The sequence below is a fragment of the Hyperolius riggenbachi genome, chromosome 11 (genome assembly GCF_040937935.1).
Source record: "Hyperolius riggenbachi isolate aHypRig1 chromosome 11, aHypRig1.pri, whole genome shotgun sequence".
Classification (NCBI taxonomy): Eukaryota; Metazoa; Chordata; class Amphibia; order Anura; family Hyperoliidae; genus Hyperolius; species Hyperolius riggenbachi.
Genome location: NC_090656.1, coordinates 31,807,910 through 31,828,080, shown reverse-complemented (window position 1 = coordinate 31,828,080; position 20,171 = coordinate 31,807,910). Strand labels below are relative to the sequence as shown.

At 44.9% G+C, this 20,171-nt stretch overlaps 1 protein-coding gene across 2 annotated transcripts in view; it reads right to left on the bottom strand.

Moving 5' to 3' along the window:
• LOC137538980 (NAD(P)H dehydrogenase [quinone] 1-like) overlaps positions 1-20,171 on the bottom strand; it is a 148,425-nt gene that overhangs the window by 24,856 nt on the left and 103,398 nt on the right. For both annotated transcript variants that reach the window (XM_068261433.1, XM_068261432.1), the window contains exons 2-3: positions 5,215-5,388; positions 2,422-2,552 (exon numbers count right to left, since the gene is read on the bottom strand). In XM_068261433.1, the coding sequence (XP_068117534.1) occupies positions 2,422-2,552; positions 5,215-5,388 (305 nt within the window). The remainder of the gene's footprint in view (positions 1-2,421; positions 2,553-5,214; positions 5,389-20,171) is intronic.

The following is a 20,171-nucleotide window of genomic DNA, read 5'->3' as shown; positions in this document are numbered from 1 at the left end:
ATAATCAATCCATTACTAGGCTTCGCTTATTATCCTGTTTTCCAGGCTGTCCTATATAAATCCATTTAAAGGGGAATGCCAGCATGTGGTCAGAAAATGTAAAGGTAGCCACTAACGGTCCAATTTCTAGCGAAAAATCGTTCGAGTGATCAGAAAGTCCAATCGGATTGGTTGTAAATAATCTCAGTTGATGGGCACAATCGATTACAAGCGATTATAAAAATAGTTGTCCGATTGGATTTTTGTCAAACCAAAATTTGGATTTTCATGTTGGTTGTGATCAGGGATGCTCTCAAATTTGAATTCGGATGAAATGCGAATAGGGTTATGCGAATTTCATCCTGCTAATTACTGCAGCTGTGCGGGTGGCCGAGGGGGGGTTAATCTTACCCATCAGCCGTCTTCTTGATCCGTCCCTTGGCGCCTCCCACGATGCGTTCCATTACGGCGTCACGTGACTATACACTTCCTCCTTCAACCTGGAAGGAGGAAGTGTATATAGTCATGTGACCGCTGAATTAGAACGCAGCGTGGGAGGCGCCGAGGGACGGAGCAAGAAGACGGCTGATGGGTAAGATTAACCCCCCTTCGCCAACCCGCACAGCTGCAGTAATTAGCAGGATGAAATTTGAATAACCCTATTAGAATTTTATCCGAAATTGGAATTTGAAAGCATCCCTGGTTGTGATAGATAGGAAGCAAAGATTGGTAAGTTGATTTCACTTCTTCGATGATTTCACTTCCGATCAGAATTATTGAACGCTCGAACGATTTCTTGCTAGAAATTGGCTCGTTAGTGGCCACTTTGACAGGGATTCAAATGTTTATTTACTTAACTCATCATCTGCTGTCTATTTACTTAACTCATCATCAGCTGCATACAGTTGCTCCTGTTTCCCGAGTGTCTTGTGCAGTTTACAGGAAATGGCGTTTCAGCACTGATAAGTGGTTTCTTACAGGAACAGCACAGTCCTTATACAGTTTTTAAAGCCCCAGTTTCAGTGCACACTTTATAAGCAATACATAGAACAGACCTCATCTCTTCTTCAGTGACTCACTGTCGCCTGCTCACTCCCATCTCCTTGTCAGTGGGATGCCAGGATAGGCTGAGAGTGAGTAGGCGTGGCTTGGAGCACTCACTTCCTCCTTTCACACCCGTGTGACTAGAATGGCAATGTTTCAGGCTAAGTTCACAGTGGGACGTTAAAGTCGCGCGTTATAACAGCATTTAACGCAGAATAACTTACTGCAATGAAAAATCAATGCCCTGTTCACAGTGCACATGTTGCGTTGGTGTCTAACGCTGCACGTTAAGTAAAAGTACTGCATGCAGTGCGTTATACACGTTATTAGCTGCGTTGGACTGTTTGCACATGCTCAGTAATGACTTGGAAGCATACTTTTCATTGCCTGTATTTCTTACTGTATCTGCTGTATGCGACGGTAACGCTGCGTTGCCACTTTTTGGGCGCGTTTCGTTGTAAGCTTGCGGTGCGACTTTAACGTAGCATCAAAACGCAACGTCCCACTGAGAATCTAGCCTGACAGGAGGAATGTATTACTGACTAACTGAGAATATCAGAACGGGTGCTGCAAGATTTCTCTTTAACTGCAAAAACAAGTGTTTTTTTTTGCTTTTTTGTAATAAATTTTCTGCGTCATCAATTTTTTAACAATGTTCTTTTAAATTTATATTAAAATTATGTGAAAACCCGGGGGTAAAAGTGGAACGATAGCCAAAATGTCCCCTCTGCACTAACAGATCACTATTCTATTGGTCACACTATTCTATGTGCTAAGAATAAGGCCCCGTTCACACTGCGCGCGTTTCCAGCCGCGTTTTGGAAACGCATGCAGTTGGCCGACACGCACGACATCAGACAGTGCATAGAGTCTAATGTTCACACTGCATGCGTTCTGGACCAGTGCGGTCCGGGAACGCATGCTGCACACATTTTTTACAGAAACGCGCGGCTGACCCATTCACTTCAGATGGCGTGCATTTGTATGCGTTGCGTTCCCAATGCACAGCTGTCCATGTTTGTAATGTGAACAGGGCCTAAAGTCTGAAACGGTCAATAGGTTTAGTTTCATCATCTCCTGTAGCCTTTCCAGTCAGTGAACTCTCTCCAGGCTGCGGACTGTTCCTTTATCTCTGAATGCAGAAGATGAGAGTTGATTTATTGCAGAGAGTTTCTGTGTGTAAGAGGCAGGAAGACAAAAACGCTGTCCTGTTTAAAAATAGCAGACTCATTCACAGGGCATGAGTCAGACCACTGGTTACAGAGCTGGTGTCAGAGAAGCATTATTAGTAGTGGATAACTCCAGAATGGAATAGCTGAGTAATAGGAGTGCTGTTCAGTACCTGATCAGTTGTGTTCAGTAATATGAAGCAGAATGTAGTTCTAGCACCAGACATACCTGGAAGATGACGAGGTCGGCCTGTTCTACCTTCTTCTGCTCAGCCACAATGTCTTTGGCCAGACGGCCTTCCTGCCATGCCTGCTGAGCCTCCGCCCCGTACTTGAAATGATTTGGATCTTTGGCTTTTCCTGGTTAGAGGGACATAATGGTTAGACTCTGACATACAGGACTGAGGGACATAAGCCTGGCCTAAGTTAGTAAGTTTGTTAGTTCCCGGTCTGTTTTTCATTTCTGACAGCCCATCTCCAGGTACATAAACATAACGCGCTTCAATATCACCTATGTGTGCAGATAAAAATTCAGTCTTAATAATTGGATTACATGAATAGAAGCTGCTGTGCTATGGGAGTCTGCTTTAGGCTCTGTGGGTGGAGTGCTGCTTGGTTTGCATCATCCTTCTATTCACACAATAAAAGTGCGGGATACAGATTCAATCTTTCTGGAAAGATTGCAGTATATAGCACAGACAGTCTGCGGAGCAGAAAGTGGCCAGTGTTTGGGCTACTGACTATTTTCTTTACAAGTGATTTATTTATTAACTACCTTTAAATGTAAAAAAAAAAAAAAAAAAAGTTATAGTGTAACTGTCGGGCATAAAATTAAAAGTCAATTCTTTATTTTGTCTGGTAAACAAGTAATAAGGATGCTAGCCAGGCAATTCAAAAGTTAAAATCACTATTACTTTTCTTGTTGATAAATGATCATTCCCCAGTTTACCTGACTCTTATTTGGTACACACAAAATTTAGTACACAAAAAGGAATAGATGCAGGGCATGCTGGGTTGTCCTTTTTTGCTTCTCTACTTTCCCTCAGACGTAACTAATGTAGCCTGATTGGCTGAAGCCTCTTTCACTCATCTCTGTTCCTCTCTGACTGGCCAATATTTCTCATGCTGAGACAATCCCCTTTCTATAGTGAAGGGTGGGCAAATCAGGCAAAAGATAGAAGGGAGGAAATTACATCAGGATTGGATTAAAAATAGCCACAGCTAAAATGGGAAATGCTAACAAGGATTTTCTCTTTTTTTTACTGTAGAACAATCACTAAAATCAAAATGTGGACAGTGCAATGCATGTGTTATGTAAGTAGAGCAAGTATTTATCTACTCATATATGTGGGTTTTTTTTTCTGAGATAGTATGGCTGACAGCTCCTCTTTAACCACTTGAGGACCACAGTGGAAAACCCCCCTAAAGACCAGACTAATTTTTGTGAAAATGGCCACTGCAGCTTTAAGGCCAAGCTGCAGGGCCACACAGCACACAAGTGATCCCCCCATCCTTTTCTCCCCAACAACAGAGCTCTCTGTTGGTGGGGTCAGATTGCCCCCAGATGTTTATTTGTTTGTTTATTTTTAACTAAATGTTTGTTTGTTTTAAATAAATGTTGCTTTTTTTTGTTTTGTTATATTACCCCCTCCCTCCCCCACCAGCCAATCCATGTGATCATCTGTCATAGGCCTCAGCCTATGACAGCCAATCACTGCCGAGACACAGGAGGGGACAGCCGTGTTAAACTTCCCCTGGACAGGAAGTTCAGTGAAGCAAGCCAGCCGGACCGGAGACCGGCGCGGAGAAGAAGACAGCGGAGACCGGGGGAGTCGCGCCGGCCAGATCAGGTAATGTATGCGGGGGTGGGGGTTTAGGCGGCAGCAGCGGCAACTTCACAGACTGATCGGTTTCATGCTGAAATCGATTCACAATCTGTTTGCAGTAAAGGCCGCCATACAATCTCTCTCTGATCAGATTCGATCTGAGAGGGATCTATCTGTTGGTCGATTCTGATGGCAAATCGACCAGTGTAAGGCTACCTTAAGAAATAGAACATAAGTCGAAAAGAAAATAATCCCACATTGTTCTCCAGTACAGGAAGAGTTCAAACATTTCAGTTGTTATCTATGCAAAAGAGCTTCTCTGAGCTCTTCCACCCAACTTGGTTCAAATAGTTGTTTTCTGAAACACTTAAACAGCCAATAAACAATGAGAGACAGCTTGAGATAAGGTTTTACTGCTGGAAAGTTCAAAGGGTCATTATTTCTGCTTTGTTTTATAGCTTAAAAGACACAGTGTGGTTTTTAAAACAGCAAATGTGACTGTATGACGAAATGTTCTAAATAAAGCTATATAATTGAAAATAAAAATTTGAGACTCTTTTCTTTGCTACTAATGTTCTATTCATTATCCGTACTACACATACAATTCAGATCATACTTTTTTTGTTTTGTCTTTTTGCTTTAATTTTGCTTTGTGACCATCATTAGAGGAGGAACAGGAATGTGCATGGACGATTTTCTAGGCGTTTCTCTATAAGTAAATTAGACCGATACATAAGGAGGGCATGAAATACAGTAATCCACATATAGAATGGATGTATGTACAGGGCTGCCATCGGGGGGGGGGGGGGGGGGCGAAGGCCTGGGCCTCCCCTCCCTTACCACACTGGCATTAAAGGAGACCTTAGTGGTGGCTCTCCTCATGGCCCTCCCTGTTCTCAGTAAGTTCGGGGGGGGGGGGGGGGGGGGGTCACTGCTAACAGGGGGGGGGGGGTTGAGGGGATGGAGGAGAATGGGGGAGTGGTGGGCCCAATAAACATGCCTGCTCCTCTCGTTTTCATTTTATTTTACACTAAGGTATCCTCAATTCTATCCCATGAAAGCACTTACTGGTGGGCAAGGGGTGGGGTGGCTGGTAGGCGGGCACAGCAGCCATTGGTGGGCCCAGGCCTGATGATGTGTGAGGGGCCCTAAAATGTTTGATGGCGGCCCTGTGTAGGTATAAACATGTAGATTACCTGTGATGTCACCACGTGATAAGACCGCGTTAAACTTCATGGCATAGAGGTCAGACTCCAGCACCTTCCATCCTTTCTTCTTCAGAGCCGAGATGGCCGCCTCCTTCATGGCATAATTAAATGAGGTCTTCTCCTGGTGGGCCAGAACTACCAGCGCGGTTTTACCAGTTTTGCCTAGAAACAAAGGACAAAGAATATCTACAGTGAGGGAAAGAGGTGTTTGATCACAGCATCGAAAGGACAGGGATTTCCCTCCGCCAGGGCATTGAAGCAGAGTCATTGTGGACGGTTATTCCAGCATGACAATGACCCAAAACACTCGGCCAAGCCAACAAAGGAGTGGCTGAGGAAAAAGCACATGAAGGTCCTAGAACCAGAGATGGATAAAGGCTCAATGGGGCCCTAGGTACCATGCACCTGCCTTAGTTGTCTTGTGGATAATATGGCTCTGCCTGGAAAGGAACCTTTTTGCAAGTAGGGGACCGCCTGTATTTGGTATGGAAATAGAGTCATATCTGTACTTCAAAAAGCAACATCACAACGGTGTATGTCAAAACTATGGTAAACTAACTGATAAACTATGGGAGGCCTGGAATCCACGATAGCGTTTTTTTGAGCGTTTAGGGAGAGCTTTAAATCACTAGCGATTTCCCTAAACGCTCTACCAATGTAAATGGATGGGACAGATTCCACTAGAGCAATTGGGATTAGGGAAATCGCAGGACATGCAGCATTTTGGGAGCATTTGCATTCAAATTAATTGTATAAGAGCAGGGAAATCGCTTCCAAAATCACTTGCAAAGCGCTATCACAAATCGCTAGCAATTGCGAAAGCGCTTTGAACTTTCTAGTGGGTACCAGGCCTAATGCTGGGAATACACGGCTCAATTCTGAGCCATTTAGATGGCTCGATAGATAATATCCGACACGTCCAATCTCCCGCCCGATCGTTTCGCCGCTCGATGACGCATTGGGGACAATGCAAAAAGATAAGAGGAACGAGAGGAAGATAAGAGAATCGGCTGCGGAATCGAGCGGGAGAATCGAGTGGCAAAATCAAGCTGTGTATGCCCAACAAGAGTTGTCATCGGAGGAAGCGTCACTCCGCCAGAAGCTAGGAAATGCAAAGCTCTGGTGGTACTGAAGAGGTTATAGAGGGATTTATGCTATAATTATACTTTATAAATCTATGGCTATGGAAAGCAGATCTCCCACCCATGCTGTAGATGTAAATTATCCCTGCATTGGTGCCATGCTAATTACAGGATGCCACTGATGAGAAATAACTTGCTGACAATAACAGACGCTCAGCCTGACATGAGATTTGGAACGATTTGGGAATACATAAGTCGCCTGGGGCACTCAGTACTATACGTGTAATACTCACCCAATCCCTGCACTGACAAGACAAGTATTAATGACAGGAATCACGCCCAGCGCTGCCATGAGACGCCCCACATCTCTTGCACCTTCCTATAGAGAGTGATTATTACTACATACAATTAGAATAAATGAGCTTAAAAACCAACTTAATTGGCAAAAAGGAAGGAGGAAGTGGTGGTCTTACCTCCCTCAAGCAGACACGACAACGACTGCGATTCAGACAGTCAAACACATTTATTAGAAACTCCAAAAAAATGGCAACACGTTTCGCAGGCTCAATCCCGCTTCATCAGGCAATACAGGGAGGAGGTAAGACCACTACTTACTCCTTATTTTTTGCCAATTAAGTTGGTTTTTAAGCTCATTTAATCTAATTTTATTCTTCTAGAGCCTCTGGTTCTAATATACAATATCGAATCCACCCTTGGTGGAGGGTTGCTACCCTTTTCTCCTGTCTACAGAGGGCGACTTCTTAATCCTGAGTGGGGTCAAGACAATCTCCCCACCTGCCTTTACAGTGGTTACCTGCTGGTGACCCTGATTTGTGAGTATCTAGCAATACGAATTTATTGCCACCTTATCCAGTACGTATTACACTATTGGGGCTCTTGGTTTTCCCTGTTTTTATTACTACACTAGCTGGGCACCCGGCGTTGCCCGGGTATGTATTTGGCTGGTGTTGGCCCCACCCCCTTTTCCTAACCCTAACACACAGTTACTTAAAGAGACACTGAAGCGAGACTAAATCTCGCTTCAGCTCTCATATATAGCAGGGGCATGTGTGCCCCTGCTAAAACGCCGCTATCCCGCGGCTGAACGAGGGTCCCTGACCCCCCAACCCACCCCCCGCAAACCTTGGTCGCAGACTTGGTCGCTGATTTTGCTTCCTGGAGGCAAGGGCTAACGGCTGCAGCCCTGCCTCCCAGCGCGTCTATCAGACGCGCATCGCCGCCTCTCCCCCGCCCCTCTCAGTGAAGGAAGACTGAGAGGGGCTGGGAGAGAGGCGGAGATACGCGCTGACAGACGCGCGTGGGGCAGGGCTGCGGCGGTTAGCCCTGCCCCATTGCGGAAGCGCTCCCCCGCATTACGGAGGGGATTTGGGGGGACAGGGACCCCCGTTAAGCCGCGGGATAGCGGCGTTTTAGCAGGGGCACACGTGCCCCTGCTATATATGAGGTCTGAAGCAAGATCTATTCTCGCTTCAGACTCTCTTTAATTACTTAATGACCAAGTTTGTGAGCTTCGCGGTCTTTGTCATCAATTTGCATTGAAATAAAATAAATCTGATTGGCTGTGGCTCCACTCCTTTTCTGAATTTGAACCCAAATCACCCAATGGCCAAGTGTACCAGGTACAGGTGATTAACAGTGCAAGAGGCTTGTGCCATTAACAGTGCAAGAATGGCAGCAATTAAATATTCCCCTTGAAAATCAATAGGTGGATTTTGATTGGCTTTTGTACGCTCCACCTATCTTTCTCAATATTAATTCCAGTCACCCAGTGACCAACTGTGCAAAGTTTGAGAACCCTACCATTAACAGTGTAAGAATGGCTGCAGTTTACATTTTCCCAATGAAATTTGTATTTTTCTCCACCCACTGATTTCCTGGCATTGTTCGGGTATGTATTGGGCCCTGTTCAGACTGTCAGCGTTTGTAGAATGCGTATAAGTTCAAAGAAACGCAAGTTTCTTGCGTTGGAATGCGTTATCTATTGCGTTTTGCACACACACGTGGCCCAGGAAAAAAAAAAGAATTATGGGAACCGCAGAAGGGAAACGTACGCTAAAACGCAATAGTACACGTTTTTGATACGCGTCCATAGACTTTCATTGCGTCCGTTTCTGTGCGGGACGCACAGAACTGCGTGCAGCAATGCGGATGAGAAACGTATGCCTCTCATACGCATACATGTGAACGACGCCATTAGAAAACATTAGTAGCCGTTTCTATGAGTAAAATCTTTCTGTATGCGTTCTGTAAAAACGGCTAGGAACGCACATAGTCTGAACAGGGCCTTAGGCTGGTGTTGGCTCTGCCTACTTTTTCTAACCCTAACACACAATTACTCAATGACCAAGTTTATGCGCTTTGCGGTCTTTGGCATCAATAATTTGCACTGAGATTAAACAAATCTGATTGGCTGTTTGTGGCTCCACCCCTTTGTCTAAATTTGAACCCCAGTCACCCAATGACTAACTGTACCAGGTTTAAGGCTTGTGCCATTAACAGTGCAAGGATGGCAGCATTTACATATTTCCCTTGAAAATCAATAGGTGAATGTTGATTTTTTTGTAGGCTCCACCCACTTTTCTGAATATTAATCCCAGTCACCCAGTGACCAATTGTGCAAAGTTTGAGAACCCTAACATTAACAGTGTAAGAATGGCTGCAGTTTACATTTTCTCAGTGAAATGTGTATTTGTCTCCGCCCACTGATGACCCGGTATTGCCCGATTATGTATTTGGCTGGTGTTGGCTGCGCCCACTTTTCCTAACCCTAACACACAATTACTCAATTACTCAATGACCAAGTTTGTGAGCTTTGTGGTTTTTGGCATCCATATCCTGCATTAAAATGAAACAAATAAGATTGGCTATTTGTGGCTCCACCCCCTTTTATCAATTTAAACCCCAGTCGCCCAATGATCAACTGTACCAGGTTTGAGGCTGCAATGAAATATTCCCCTGAAAAATCAATAGGTAATTTTTGATTGGCTTTTGTAGGCTCCACCCACTTTTCTGAATATTAACCACTTAAGCCCACAGGGTTGAATTTTTTTTTACATCCGAGCAACTTTCACCTCCCATTCATTTGCCAATAACTTTATCACTACTCATCACAATGAATTGATCTATATTTTGTTTTTTCCGCCACCAATTAGGCTTTCTGTGGGTGGTACATTTTGCTAAGACCCACTTTACTGTAGATGCATTTTAACAGGAAGAATAAGAAAAAAACGGAAAAAATTCATTATTTCTCAGTTTTCAGCCATAATAATTTTAAAATAATACATGCCTCCATAATTAAAACTCACGTATTGTATTTGCCCATATGCTCCGGGTATTACACCGTTAAAATTATGTCCCTATCACAATGTATGGCGACAATATTTTATTTGGAAATAAAGGTGCATTTTTTCAATTTGCGTCCATCACTATTTAGAAGCCCATAATTTATTAAATCATATTGATATACTCCTTTGACATGCATATTTAAAAAGTTCAGACCCTTAGGTAACTATTTGTTTTTTGTTTTTTTTTTTATTATTGTAATTTTTTTTTTTTTATTTAAACTTGTATGTGGGTTTTATTTGGTGTGGGAGGTAAACAGGTTTTTTTTTTAATGTATTTAAATGTGTTTATTTGATACTGTGTGTTTTTGGTGTAATTTGCTATTTGGCCACAAGATGGCCACAATCAAAAAGTCCTGGGAGCGATCGATCTTGCTCCCAGGCAGAAGAAAGGAGACCAGAGCTCAGAAAAGCCGCAGCGTCTGAAGAGACGCTATCGGCTTTTCTCCGGGGGGGTCCGATCAGCGAAAGGGATTTATAATCCCTTTCACTGATCGGTGGGCTAGCGGCCAGCAGCGGGGGTGCGCACGGGGGGTGGGGGGGCCGCGGGAGCGCGCGCGACCCGCGGGAGTGCGCGCAGCCTAACTGGACGAAAATTCTCGTCCAGTTAGGCTGCGCGCACTCCCGCGGGTCGCGCGCGCAGCCTAACTGGACGAGAATTTTCGTCCAGTTAGGCTTAAGTGGTTAATCCCAGTCACCCAGTAATTAACTGTGCAAAGTTTGAGAACCCTACAATTAATAGTGTAAGAATGGCTGCAGTTTACATTTTCCCACTAAAATTTGCATTTGTCTCTGCCCACTTATGACCCCGTGTTGCCCGCTTATGTATTTGGCTGGTGTTGGCTGTGCCCACTTTTCTAACCCTAACACACAATTAATCAATTACTCAATTGCCAAGTTTGTGAGCTTTGCGGTGTTTAGCATCAATAATTTGCATTGGAATGAAACAAATCTAATTGGCTGTTTGTGGCTCCACCCCCCTTTCTCAAATTGAACCCCAGTCACCCAATGATCAACTGTACCAGGTTTGAGGCTACAATGAAATATTCCCCTGAAAAATCAATAGGTAATTTTTGATTGGCTTTTGTAGGCTCCACCCACTTTTCTGAATATTAACCACTTAAGCCCACAGGGTTGAATTTTTTTTTACATCCGAGCAACTTTCACCTCCCATTCATTTGCCAATAACTTTATCACTACTCATCACAATGAATTGATCTATATCTTGTTTTTTCCGCCACCAATTAGGCTTTCTGTGGGTGGTACATTTTGCTAAGACCCACTTTACTGTAGATGCATTTTAACAGGAAGAATAAGAAAAAAACGGAAAAAATTCATTATTTCTCAGTTTTCAGCCATAATAGTTTTAAAATAATACATGCCTCCATAATTAAAACTCACGTATTGTATTTGCCCATATGCTCCGGGTATTACACCGTTAAAATTATGTCCCTATCACAATGTATGGCGACAATATTTTATTTGGAAATAAAGGTGCATTTTTTCAATTTGCGTCCATCACTATTTAGAAGCCCATAATTTATTAAATCATATTGATATACTCCTTTGACATGCATATTTAAAAAGTTCAGACCCATAGGTAACTATTTGTTTTTTGTTTTTTTTTTTATTATTGTAATTTTTTTTTTTTAATTTAAACTTGTATGTGGGTTTTATTTGGTGTGGGAGGTAAACAGGTTTTTTTTTTAATGTATTTAAATGTGTTTATTTGATACTGTGTGTTTTTGGTGTAATTTGCTATTTGGCCACAAGATGGCCACAATCAAAAAGTCCTGGGAGCGATCGATCTTGCTCCCAGGCAGAAGAAAGGAGACCAGAGCTCAGAAAAGCCGCAGCGTCTGAAGAGACGCTATCGGCTTTTCTCCGGGGGGGTCCGATCAGCGAAAGGGATTTATAATCCCTTTCACTGATCGGTGGGCTAGCGGCCAGCAGCGGGGGTGCGCACGGGGGGTGAGGGGGCCGCGGGAGCGCGCGTGACCCGCGGGAGTGCGCGCAGCCTAACTGGACGAAAATTCTCGTCCAGTTAGGCTGCGCGCACTCCCGCGGGTCGCGCGCGCAGCCTAACTGGACGAGAATTTTCGTCCAGTTAGGCTTAAGTGGTTAATCCCAGTCACCCAGTACTTAACTGTGCAAAGTTTGAGAACCCTACAATTAATAGTGTAAGAATGGCTGCAGTTTACATTTTCCCACTAAAATTTGCATTTGTCTCTGCCCACTTATGACCCCGTGTTGCCCGCTTATGTATTTGGCTGGTGTTGGCTGTGCCCACTTTTCTAACCCTAACACACAATTAATCAATTACTCAATTGCCAAGTTTGTGAGCTTTGCGGTGTTTAGCATCAATAATTTGCATTGGAATGAAACAAATCTAATTGGCTGTTTGTGGCTCCACCCCCCTTTCTCAAATTGAACCCCAGTCACCCAATGATCAGCTGTACCAGGTTTGAGGCTTGTGCCATTAACAGTGCAAGAATGGCAGCAATGTAAATATTCCCCTTGAAAATCAATAGGAGAATTATGATTGGCTTTTTAGGCTCCTCCCACCTTTCTGAATATTAATCCCAGTCACCCAGTGACCAACTGTGCAAATTTTGAGAACTCTACCACTAACAGTGTAAGAATGGCTGCAGTTTACATTTTCTCAGTGAAATTTGTATTTGTCTCCGCCCCCTTTTTGGTTATGGGAATAAAAAGTATCCTATACTTTGTTCCAGGTAATGTACTATGTGTGTGCCAAATTTTATTCAAATCCATTCAGCCGTTTTTGCATGATCGAGTAACAAACATCCAAACATCCAAACTTTCTTTCCCATTTATTATATTAGTAGGATACAGGCCAGCAAAGACCTAATCCACCAACACTGACACACTTCTACAATACCCACAGAGTAATATTTACTATTATTTTTCTTTAAAGCCGCATTTGCAGTTCTGTCGATAACCAGCTATGATTTTCTAGATATGCCTTTCTAGTTAGATCCGTATCGTTAGATGATTCTATGATTTTCTAGATAGACCTCCCCCTTTTGTGTCCTGTTTCTGTGCAATTTATCAGTTGAATATCTATTAGTATTGGTGATGTTATTCAAACTACACATCAGTTGTATCATAGCTCCCAACTGTCCCTCTTTTTGAGGGACAGTCCATTTTCGGAAGCCCTGTCCCTCTTTCCTCCTCATTTGTCCCTCTTTCAGGACTTTGTCCCTCTTTCTATGTAAATATATGTATTTCTCTATTAAAAATGTGTTTAATTGCCTCTAAACTTTATTCCCATTCTTTAAATTGATATATTACTCATTTTAAAATGTTACTATGAAGGAAAATGAGCCAGGATAGAAAGGACCAGTGTGGTTTGAATTATAAAACAACATATTTTTCTTATGAAATGGATTGCATGACTAGGGGTGTGACGGGTGTGATCAGGGGTGTGGCAGGGGCATGGCTTAAGTGTCCCTCTTTCTCATTTTAAAAAGTTGGGATGTATCGTTTGGGTTGTATGTATCGTTACTTGTGTCACTGGTTGTCCTCATAGTGCAGTGTGTTTGAATTGATCATGTATCTATGCTACCCCCATTGTATGTTTTGCATGTTGTACTGCACTACGGAATATGTTGGTGCCCCATAAATAAAAATTATAATAATATACCCATGTTCACACTGTTTTTTTTTTCTCCTGAGTTTTCTGCAAGGAGATATTTTCAAACCTTTCTAATAAAATACCTTGAGGGCCCTTTCACACTGGTGAGGTGCGTTGCAGCAAATTGCCGCACTGCTCAGGGGCGTAACTAGAAATCACTGGGTCCCCCTGTGAAAATTTGGATGCCCCCCACCCCCACCCCCATAGGTACCAAATAATTGTAATGGGGCAGCGTTTCACTATAAAATAATTGTAATGGGGCAACATTTCACTATACAATAATTGTAATGGGGCAGCGTTTCACCATAAAATAACCGTAATGCACCAGAAATTAATCGTAAAGTGGGCAGCATTTCACCAGAAATTAATCGTAAAGTGGGCAGCATTTCACCATAAACTAATCGTAAAGTGGGCAGCATTTCGCCATAAAATAATAGTAAAGTGGGCAGCATTTCACCATAAACTAATCGTAAAGTGGGCAGCATTTCACCATAAAATATTCGCAAAGTGGGCAGCATTTCACCATAAAATAATCGTAAAGTGGGCAGCATTTCACCATAAACTAATCGTAAAGTGGGCAGCATTTCACCATAAAATAATCGTAAAGTGGGCAGCATTTCACCATAAAATAATCGTAAAGTGGGCAGCATTTCACCATAAAGATATCGTAAAGTGGGCAGCAGTCACCAGAAAATCGCAATGTGGGCAGCATTCACTAGAACATCGTACAGTGGGCAGCAGTCACTAGAAAATCGCAATGAGGGCTGTGTTCACCAGAAAATCGTACAGTGGGCAGTGTTCACCAGAAAATCGTACAGTGGGCAGGGTTCAAAAGAAAATCGTACAGTGGGCAGCAGGCACCAGAAAATCATACAGTGAGCAGCAGTCACCAGAAAATCGCAATGTGGGCAGCATTCACCAGAAAATTGTACAGTGGGCAGCAGTCACCAGAAAAATCGCAATGTGGGCAGCAGTCACCAGAAAATCGTACAGTCGGCAGCGTTCACCAGAAAATCGTACAGTGGGCAGCAGGCACCAGAAAATAATATAGTGGGCAGCAGTCACCAGAAAATCGCAATGTGGGCAGCATTCACCAGAAAATCGTACAGTGGGCAGCAGTCAACAGAAAATCGTACAGTGGGCAGCAGTCAACAGAAAATCGCAATGTGGGCAGCAGTCTCCAGAAAAATCGTACAGTGGGCAGCAGTCTCCAGAAAATCGTAATGTGGGCAGCAGTCACCAGAAAATCGTACAGTGGGCAGCAGTCACTAGAAAATCGTACAGTGGGCAGCAGTCACCAGAAAAATCGCCATGTGGGCAGCAGTCACCAGAAAATCGTACAGTGAGCAGCAGTCAACAGAAAATCGTAAAGTGGGCAGCAGTCAACAGAAAATCGCAATGTGGGGAGCGTTCACCAGAAAATCGCACAGTGGGCAGAAGTCACCAGAAAAATCGCAATGTGGGCAGCAGTCACCAGAAAATCGTACAGTGGGCAGCAGTCACCAGAAAAATCGCAATATGGGCAGCAGTCACCAGAAAATCGTACAGTGAGCAGCAGTCAACAGAAAATCGTAAAGTGGGCAGCAGTCAACAGAAAATCGCAACGTGGGCAGCGTTCACCAGAAAATCGCACAGTGGGCAGAAGTCACCAGAAAAATCGTACAGTGGGCAGGGTTCACCAGAAAATCGTACAGTGGGCAGCAGGCACCAGAAAATCATACAGTGAGCAGCAGTCACCAGAAAATCATACAGTGAGCAGCAGTCACCAGAAAAATCGCAATGTGGGCAGCATTCACCAGAAAATTGTACAGTGGGCAGCAGTCACCAGAAAATCGCAATGTGGGCAGCAGTCACCAGAAAATCGTACAGTCGGCAGCGTTCACCAGAAAATCGCAATGTGGGCAGCAGTCACCAGAAAATCGTACAGTCGGCAGCGTTCACCAGAAAATCGTACAGTGGGCAGCAGGCACCAGAAAATAATATAGTGGGCAGCAGTCACCAGAAAATCGCAATGTGGGCAGCATTCACCAGAAAATCGTACAGTGGGCAGCAGTCAACAAGAAATCGTACAGTGGGCAGCAGTCAACAGAAAATCGCAATGTGGGCAGCAGTCTCCAGAAAATCGTACAGTGGGCAGCAGTCTCCAGAAAATCGTAATGTGGGCAGCAGTCACCAGAAAATCGTACAGTGGGCAGCAGTCACCAGAAAATCGTACAGTGGGCAGCAGTCACCAGAAAAATCGCAATGTGGGCAGCAGTCACCAGAAAATCGTACAGTGAGCAGCAGTCAACAGAAAATCGTACAGTGGGCAGCAGTCAACAGAAAATCGCAATGTGGGGAGCGTTCACCAGAAAATCGCACAGTGGGCAGAAGTCACCAGAAAAATCGCAATGTGGGCAGCAGTCACCAGAAAATCGTACAGTGGCCAGCAGTCACCAGAAAAATCGCAATGTGGGCAGCAGTCACCAGGAAATCGCAATGTGGGCAGCAGGCACCAGAAAATCGCAATGTGGGCAGCAGTCTCCAGAAAATCGTACAGTGGGCAGCAGTCTCCAGAAAATCGTAATGTGGGCAGCAGTCACCAGAAAATCGTACAGTGGGCAGCAGTCACCAGAAAATCGTACAGTGGGCAGCAGTCACCAGAAAAATCGCCATGTGGGCAGCAGTCACCAGAAAATCGTACAGTGAGCAGCAGTCAACAGAAAATCGTAAAGTGGGCAGCAGTCAACAGAAAATCGCAATGTGGGGAGCGTTCACCAGAAAATCGCACAGTGGGCAGAAGTCACCAGAAAAATCGCAATGTGGGCAGCAGTCACCAGAAAATCGTACAGTGGGCAGCAGTCACCAGAAAAATCGCAATGTGGGCAGCAGTCACCAGAAAATCGTACAGTGAGCAGCAGTCAACAGAAAATCGCAATGTGGGCAGCGTTCACCAGAAAATCGCACAGTGGGCAGAAGTCACCAGAAAAATCGTACAGTGGGCAGGGTTCACCAGAAAATCGTACAGTGGGCAGCAGGCACCAGAAAATCATACAGTGAGCAGCAGTCACCAGAAAATCATACAGTGAGCAGCAGTCACCAGAAAAATCGCAATGTGGGCAGCATTCACCAGAAAATTGTACAGTGGGCAGCAGTCACCAGAAAATCGCAATGTGGGCAGCAGTCACCAGAAAATCGTACAGTCGGCAGCGTTCACCAGAAAATCGTACAGTGGGCAGCAGGCACCAGAAAATAATATAGTGGGCAGCAGTCACCAGAAAATCGCAATGTGGGCAGCATTCACCAGAAAATCGTACAGTGGGCAGCAGTCAACAAGAAATCGTACAGTGGGCAGCAGTCAACAGAAAATCGCAATGTGGGCAGCAGTCTCCAGAAAATCGTACAGTGGGCAGCAGTCTCCAGAAAATCGTAATGTGGGCAGCAGTCACCAGAAAATCGTACAGTGGGCAGCAGTCACCAGAAAATCGTACAGTGGGCAGCAGTCACCAGAAAAATCGCAATGTGGGCAGCAGTCACCAGAAAATCGTACAGTGGGCAGCAGTCAACAGAAAATCGCAATGTGGGGAGCGTTCACCAGAAAATCGCACAGTGGGCAGAAGTCACCAGAAAAATCGCAATGTGGGCAGCAGTCACCAGAAAATCGTACAGTGGCCAGCAGTCACCAGAAAAATCGCAATGTGGGCAGCAGTCACCAGGAAATCGCAATGTGGGCAGCAGGCACCAGAAAATCGCAATGTGGGCAGCAGTCTCCAGAAAATCGTACAGTGGGCAGCAGTCTCCAGAAAATCGTAATGTGGGCAGCAGTCACCAGAAAATCGTACAGTGGGCAGCAGTCACCAGAAAATCGTACAGTGGGCAGCAGTCACCAGAAAAATCGCCATGTGGGCAGCAGTCACCAGAAAATCGTACAGTGAGCAGCAGTCAACAGAAAATCGTAAAGTGGGCAGCAGTCAACAGAAAATCGCAATGTGGGGAGCGTTCACCAGAAAATCGCACAGTGGGCAGAAGTCACCAGAAAAATCGCAATGTGGGCAGCAGTCACCAGAAAATCGTACAGTGGGCAGCAGTCACCAGAAAAATCGCAATGTGGGCAGCAGTCACCAGAAAATCGTACAGTGAGCAGCAGTCAACAGAAAATCGCAATGTGGGCAGCGTTCACCAGAAAATCGCACAGTGGGCAGAAGTCACCAGAAAAATCGTACAGTGGGCAGGGTTCACCAGAAAATCGTACAGTGGGCAGCAGGCACCAGAAAATCATACAGTGAGCAGCAGTCACCAGAAAATCATACAGTGAGCAGCAGTCACCAGAAAAATCGCAATGTGGGCAGCATTCACCAGAAAATTGTACAGTGGGCAGCAGTCACCAGAAAAATCGCAATGTGGGCAGCAGTCACCAGAAAATCGTACAGTCGGCAGCGTTCACCAGAAAATCGTACAGTGGGCAGCAGGCACCAGAAAATAATATAGTGGGCAGCAGTCACCAGAAAATCGCAATGTGGGCAGCATTCACCAGAAAATCGTACAGTGGGCAGCAGTCAACAAAAAATCGTACAGTGGGCAGCAGTCAACAGAAAATCGCAATGTGGGCAGCAGTCTCCAGAAAATCGTACAGTGGGCAGCAGTCTCCAGAAAATCGTAATGTGGGCAGCAGTCACCAGAAAATCGTACAGTGGGCAGCAGTCACCAGAAAATCGTACAGTGGGCAGCAGTCACCAGAAAAATCGCAATGTGGGCAGCAGTCACCAGAAAATCGTACAGTGAGCAGCAGTCAACAGAAAATCGTACAGTGGGCAGCAGTCAACAGAAAATCGCAATGTGGGGAGCGTTCACCAGAAAATCGCACAGTGGGCAGAAGTCACCAGAAAAATCGCAATGTGGGCAGCAGTCACCAGAAAATCGTACAGTGGCCAGCAGTCACCAGAAAAATCGCAATGTGGGCAGCAGTCACCAGGAAATCGCAATGTGGGCAGCAGGCACCAGAAAATCGCAATGTGGGCAGCAGGCACCAGAAAATTGCAATGTGGGCAGCAGTCACCAGAAAACTCGCAATGTGGGCAGCAGTCACCAGAAAATCGCAATGTGGGCAGCAGGCACCAGAAAATCGCAATGTGGACAGCAGGCACCAGAAAATCGCAATGTGGGCAGCAGGCAGGCACCAGAAAATCGCAATTTGGGCAGCAGGCACCAGAAAATCGCAATGTGGGCAGCAGGAACCAGAAAATTGCAATGTGGGCAGCAGTTAACAGAAAATAGTACAGTGGGCAGCACCTGTAAAAAAAAAAAAACAAGCAAAAAAAAAAAAAAAAAAATCCACTCACCTGCCTGGCAGAAGTCTCCTCTCCTGGCCTCAGATCCCCCGACGATCCTCCTGCAGCACATCTCCCATCTCCCACGCTGACAGGCAGAGTGCAGGGCTACGGCAAGATGGCTCCCGAAGCCCTGTACTGGAGACACAAATAGTCTCCAGAGCAGGGCTTCGGCAGCCATCTTGCCGTAGCCCTGCTCTGCCTCCTGGAGGGAGACTGCGGATGCGGGGAATGAACTGGCCCGGCGTGACGCTGCGGCCAGCTCCACACCTGGCTGGGGGGTCCTAGAATCGGGCGGGCGGTCGCCCCCTCCCGCACATGGCTGGCGGGCCCCAGAGCGGCCCTGGGCCCCCCTGCGGCTGAGGGGGTCGCATCCCCGGTGGTTACGCCAGTGGCACTGCTACAGCGGCCTAATGAAACCCTATGGGGAAGTTCATGCTTCCCACGTTGCGGAACGCAGCACCAGAAGTGCCCAATTTAACAGCAGTGCAGAACTACGTTACTGTGCGGGGATCTGCGTCGGCCCAGAAATCAATGTTAGTCTATGGCAACGCTCAATTTTTTAACATCGTTGGCAGCATATTTTTAAAATACGCTTTCGTACATTTCCGGATACCTGAAGCAGGAAGTGGCAGCAGGCGCCCGTGTTCCTTGAAGGCCTGTTTTTGGCGATGTGAAGCAGTGTGGCGGGCGCGATGAACCACATCACTAATGCCAATATACAGTATGAAAGCAGCCTCCCACCATGCAAGAAACTCAAAATAATAACAAAACGTTTTATGTACTTTTTAGTCATTTTTCAGTTGCTAAATGCTGAAAAGTTATTTTTAGACAACATGAAAAAGTATCTCCTGGGAGAAAATTTGGAAGGTTAAGTTCATTGGATAAGGTTCTATGTGAGTTGCGTAACGCAGCACATGCTCTGCACACTAAAGCATACACGTTGTTTTTCATAAAGAATTGCTACGTAGAGCTGAAATGAAAGCATCAAGTTTCAATTTTGTTTACAATCTAAATAAAATTGAAACTTGCATTTAAAAGATGTGATCATATTACTTGCGCTGTGCTATAGATAATCAGGGGTGCAGATAACACACTTATGTAACTAACAAGTATGACAGATGAGAGGAGGAGGACCTGTGTGACAATGAAATGTCATACTAACAAAAAGAAAAGATCATCTGCATGGGCAAAGAATCAAAACAATTAAGCAAAAATAAAGCTTGACAAAATCTTTATTAAAGAGACTCCGTAACAAAAATTGCATCCTGTTTTTTATCATCCTACAAGTTCCAAAAGCTATTCTAATGATTTCTGGCTTACTGCAGCACTTTGTACTATCACAGTCTCTGTAATAAATCAATGTATCTTTCCCCTGTCAGACTTGTCGGCCTGTGTCTGGAAGGCTGCCAAGTTCTTCAGTGTTGTGGTTCTGCTATGAATTCCCCCTTCCAGGCCCCTCTATGCACACTGCCTGTGTATTATTTAGATTAGGGCAGTTTCTCTCTTCTCTCTTATCTTTTACAAGCTGGATAAA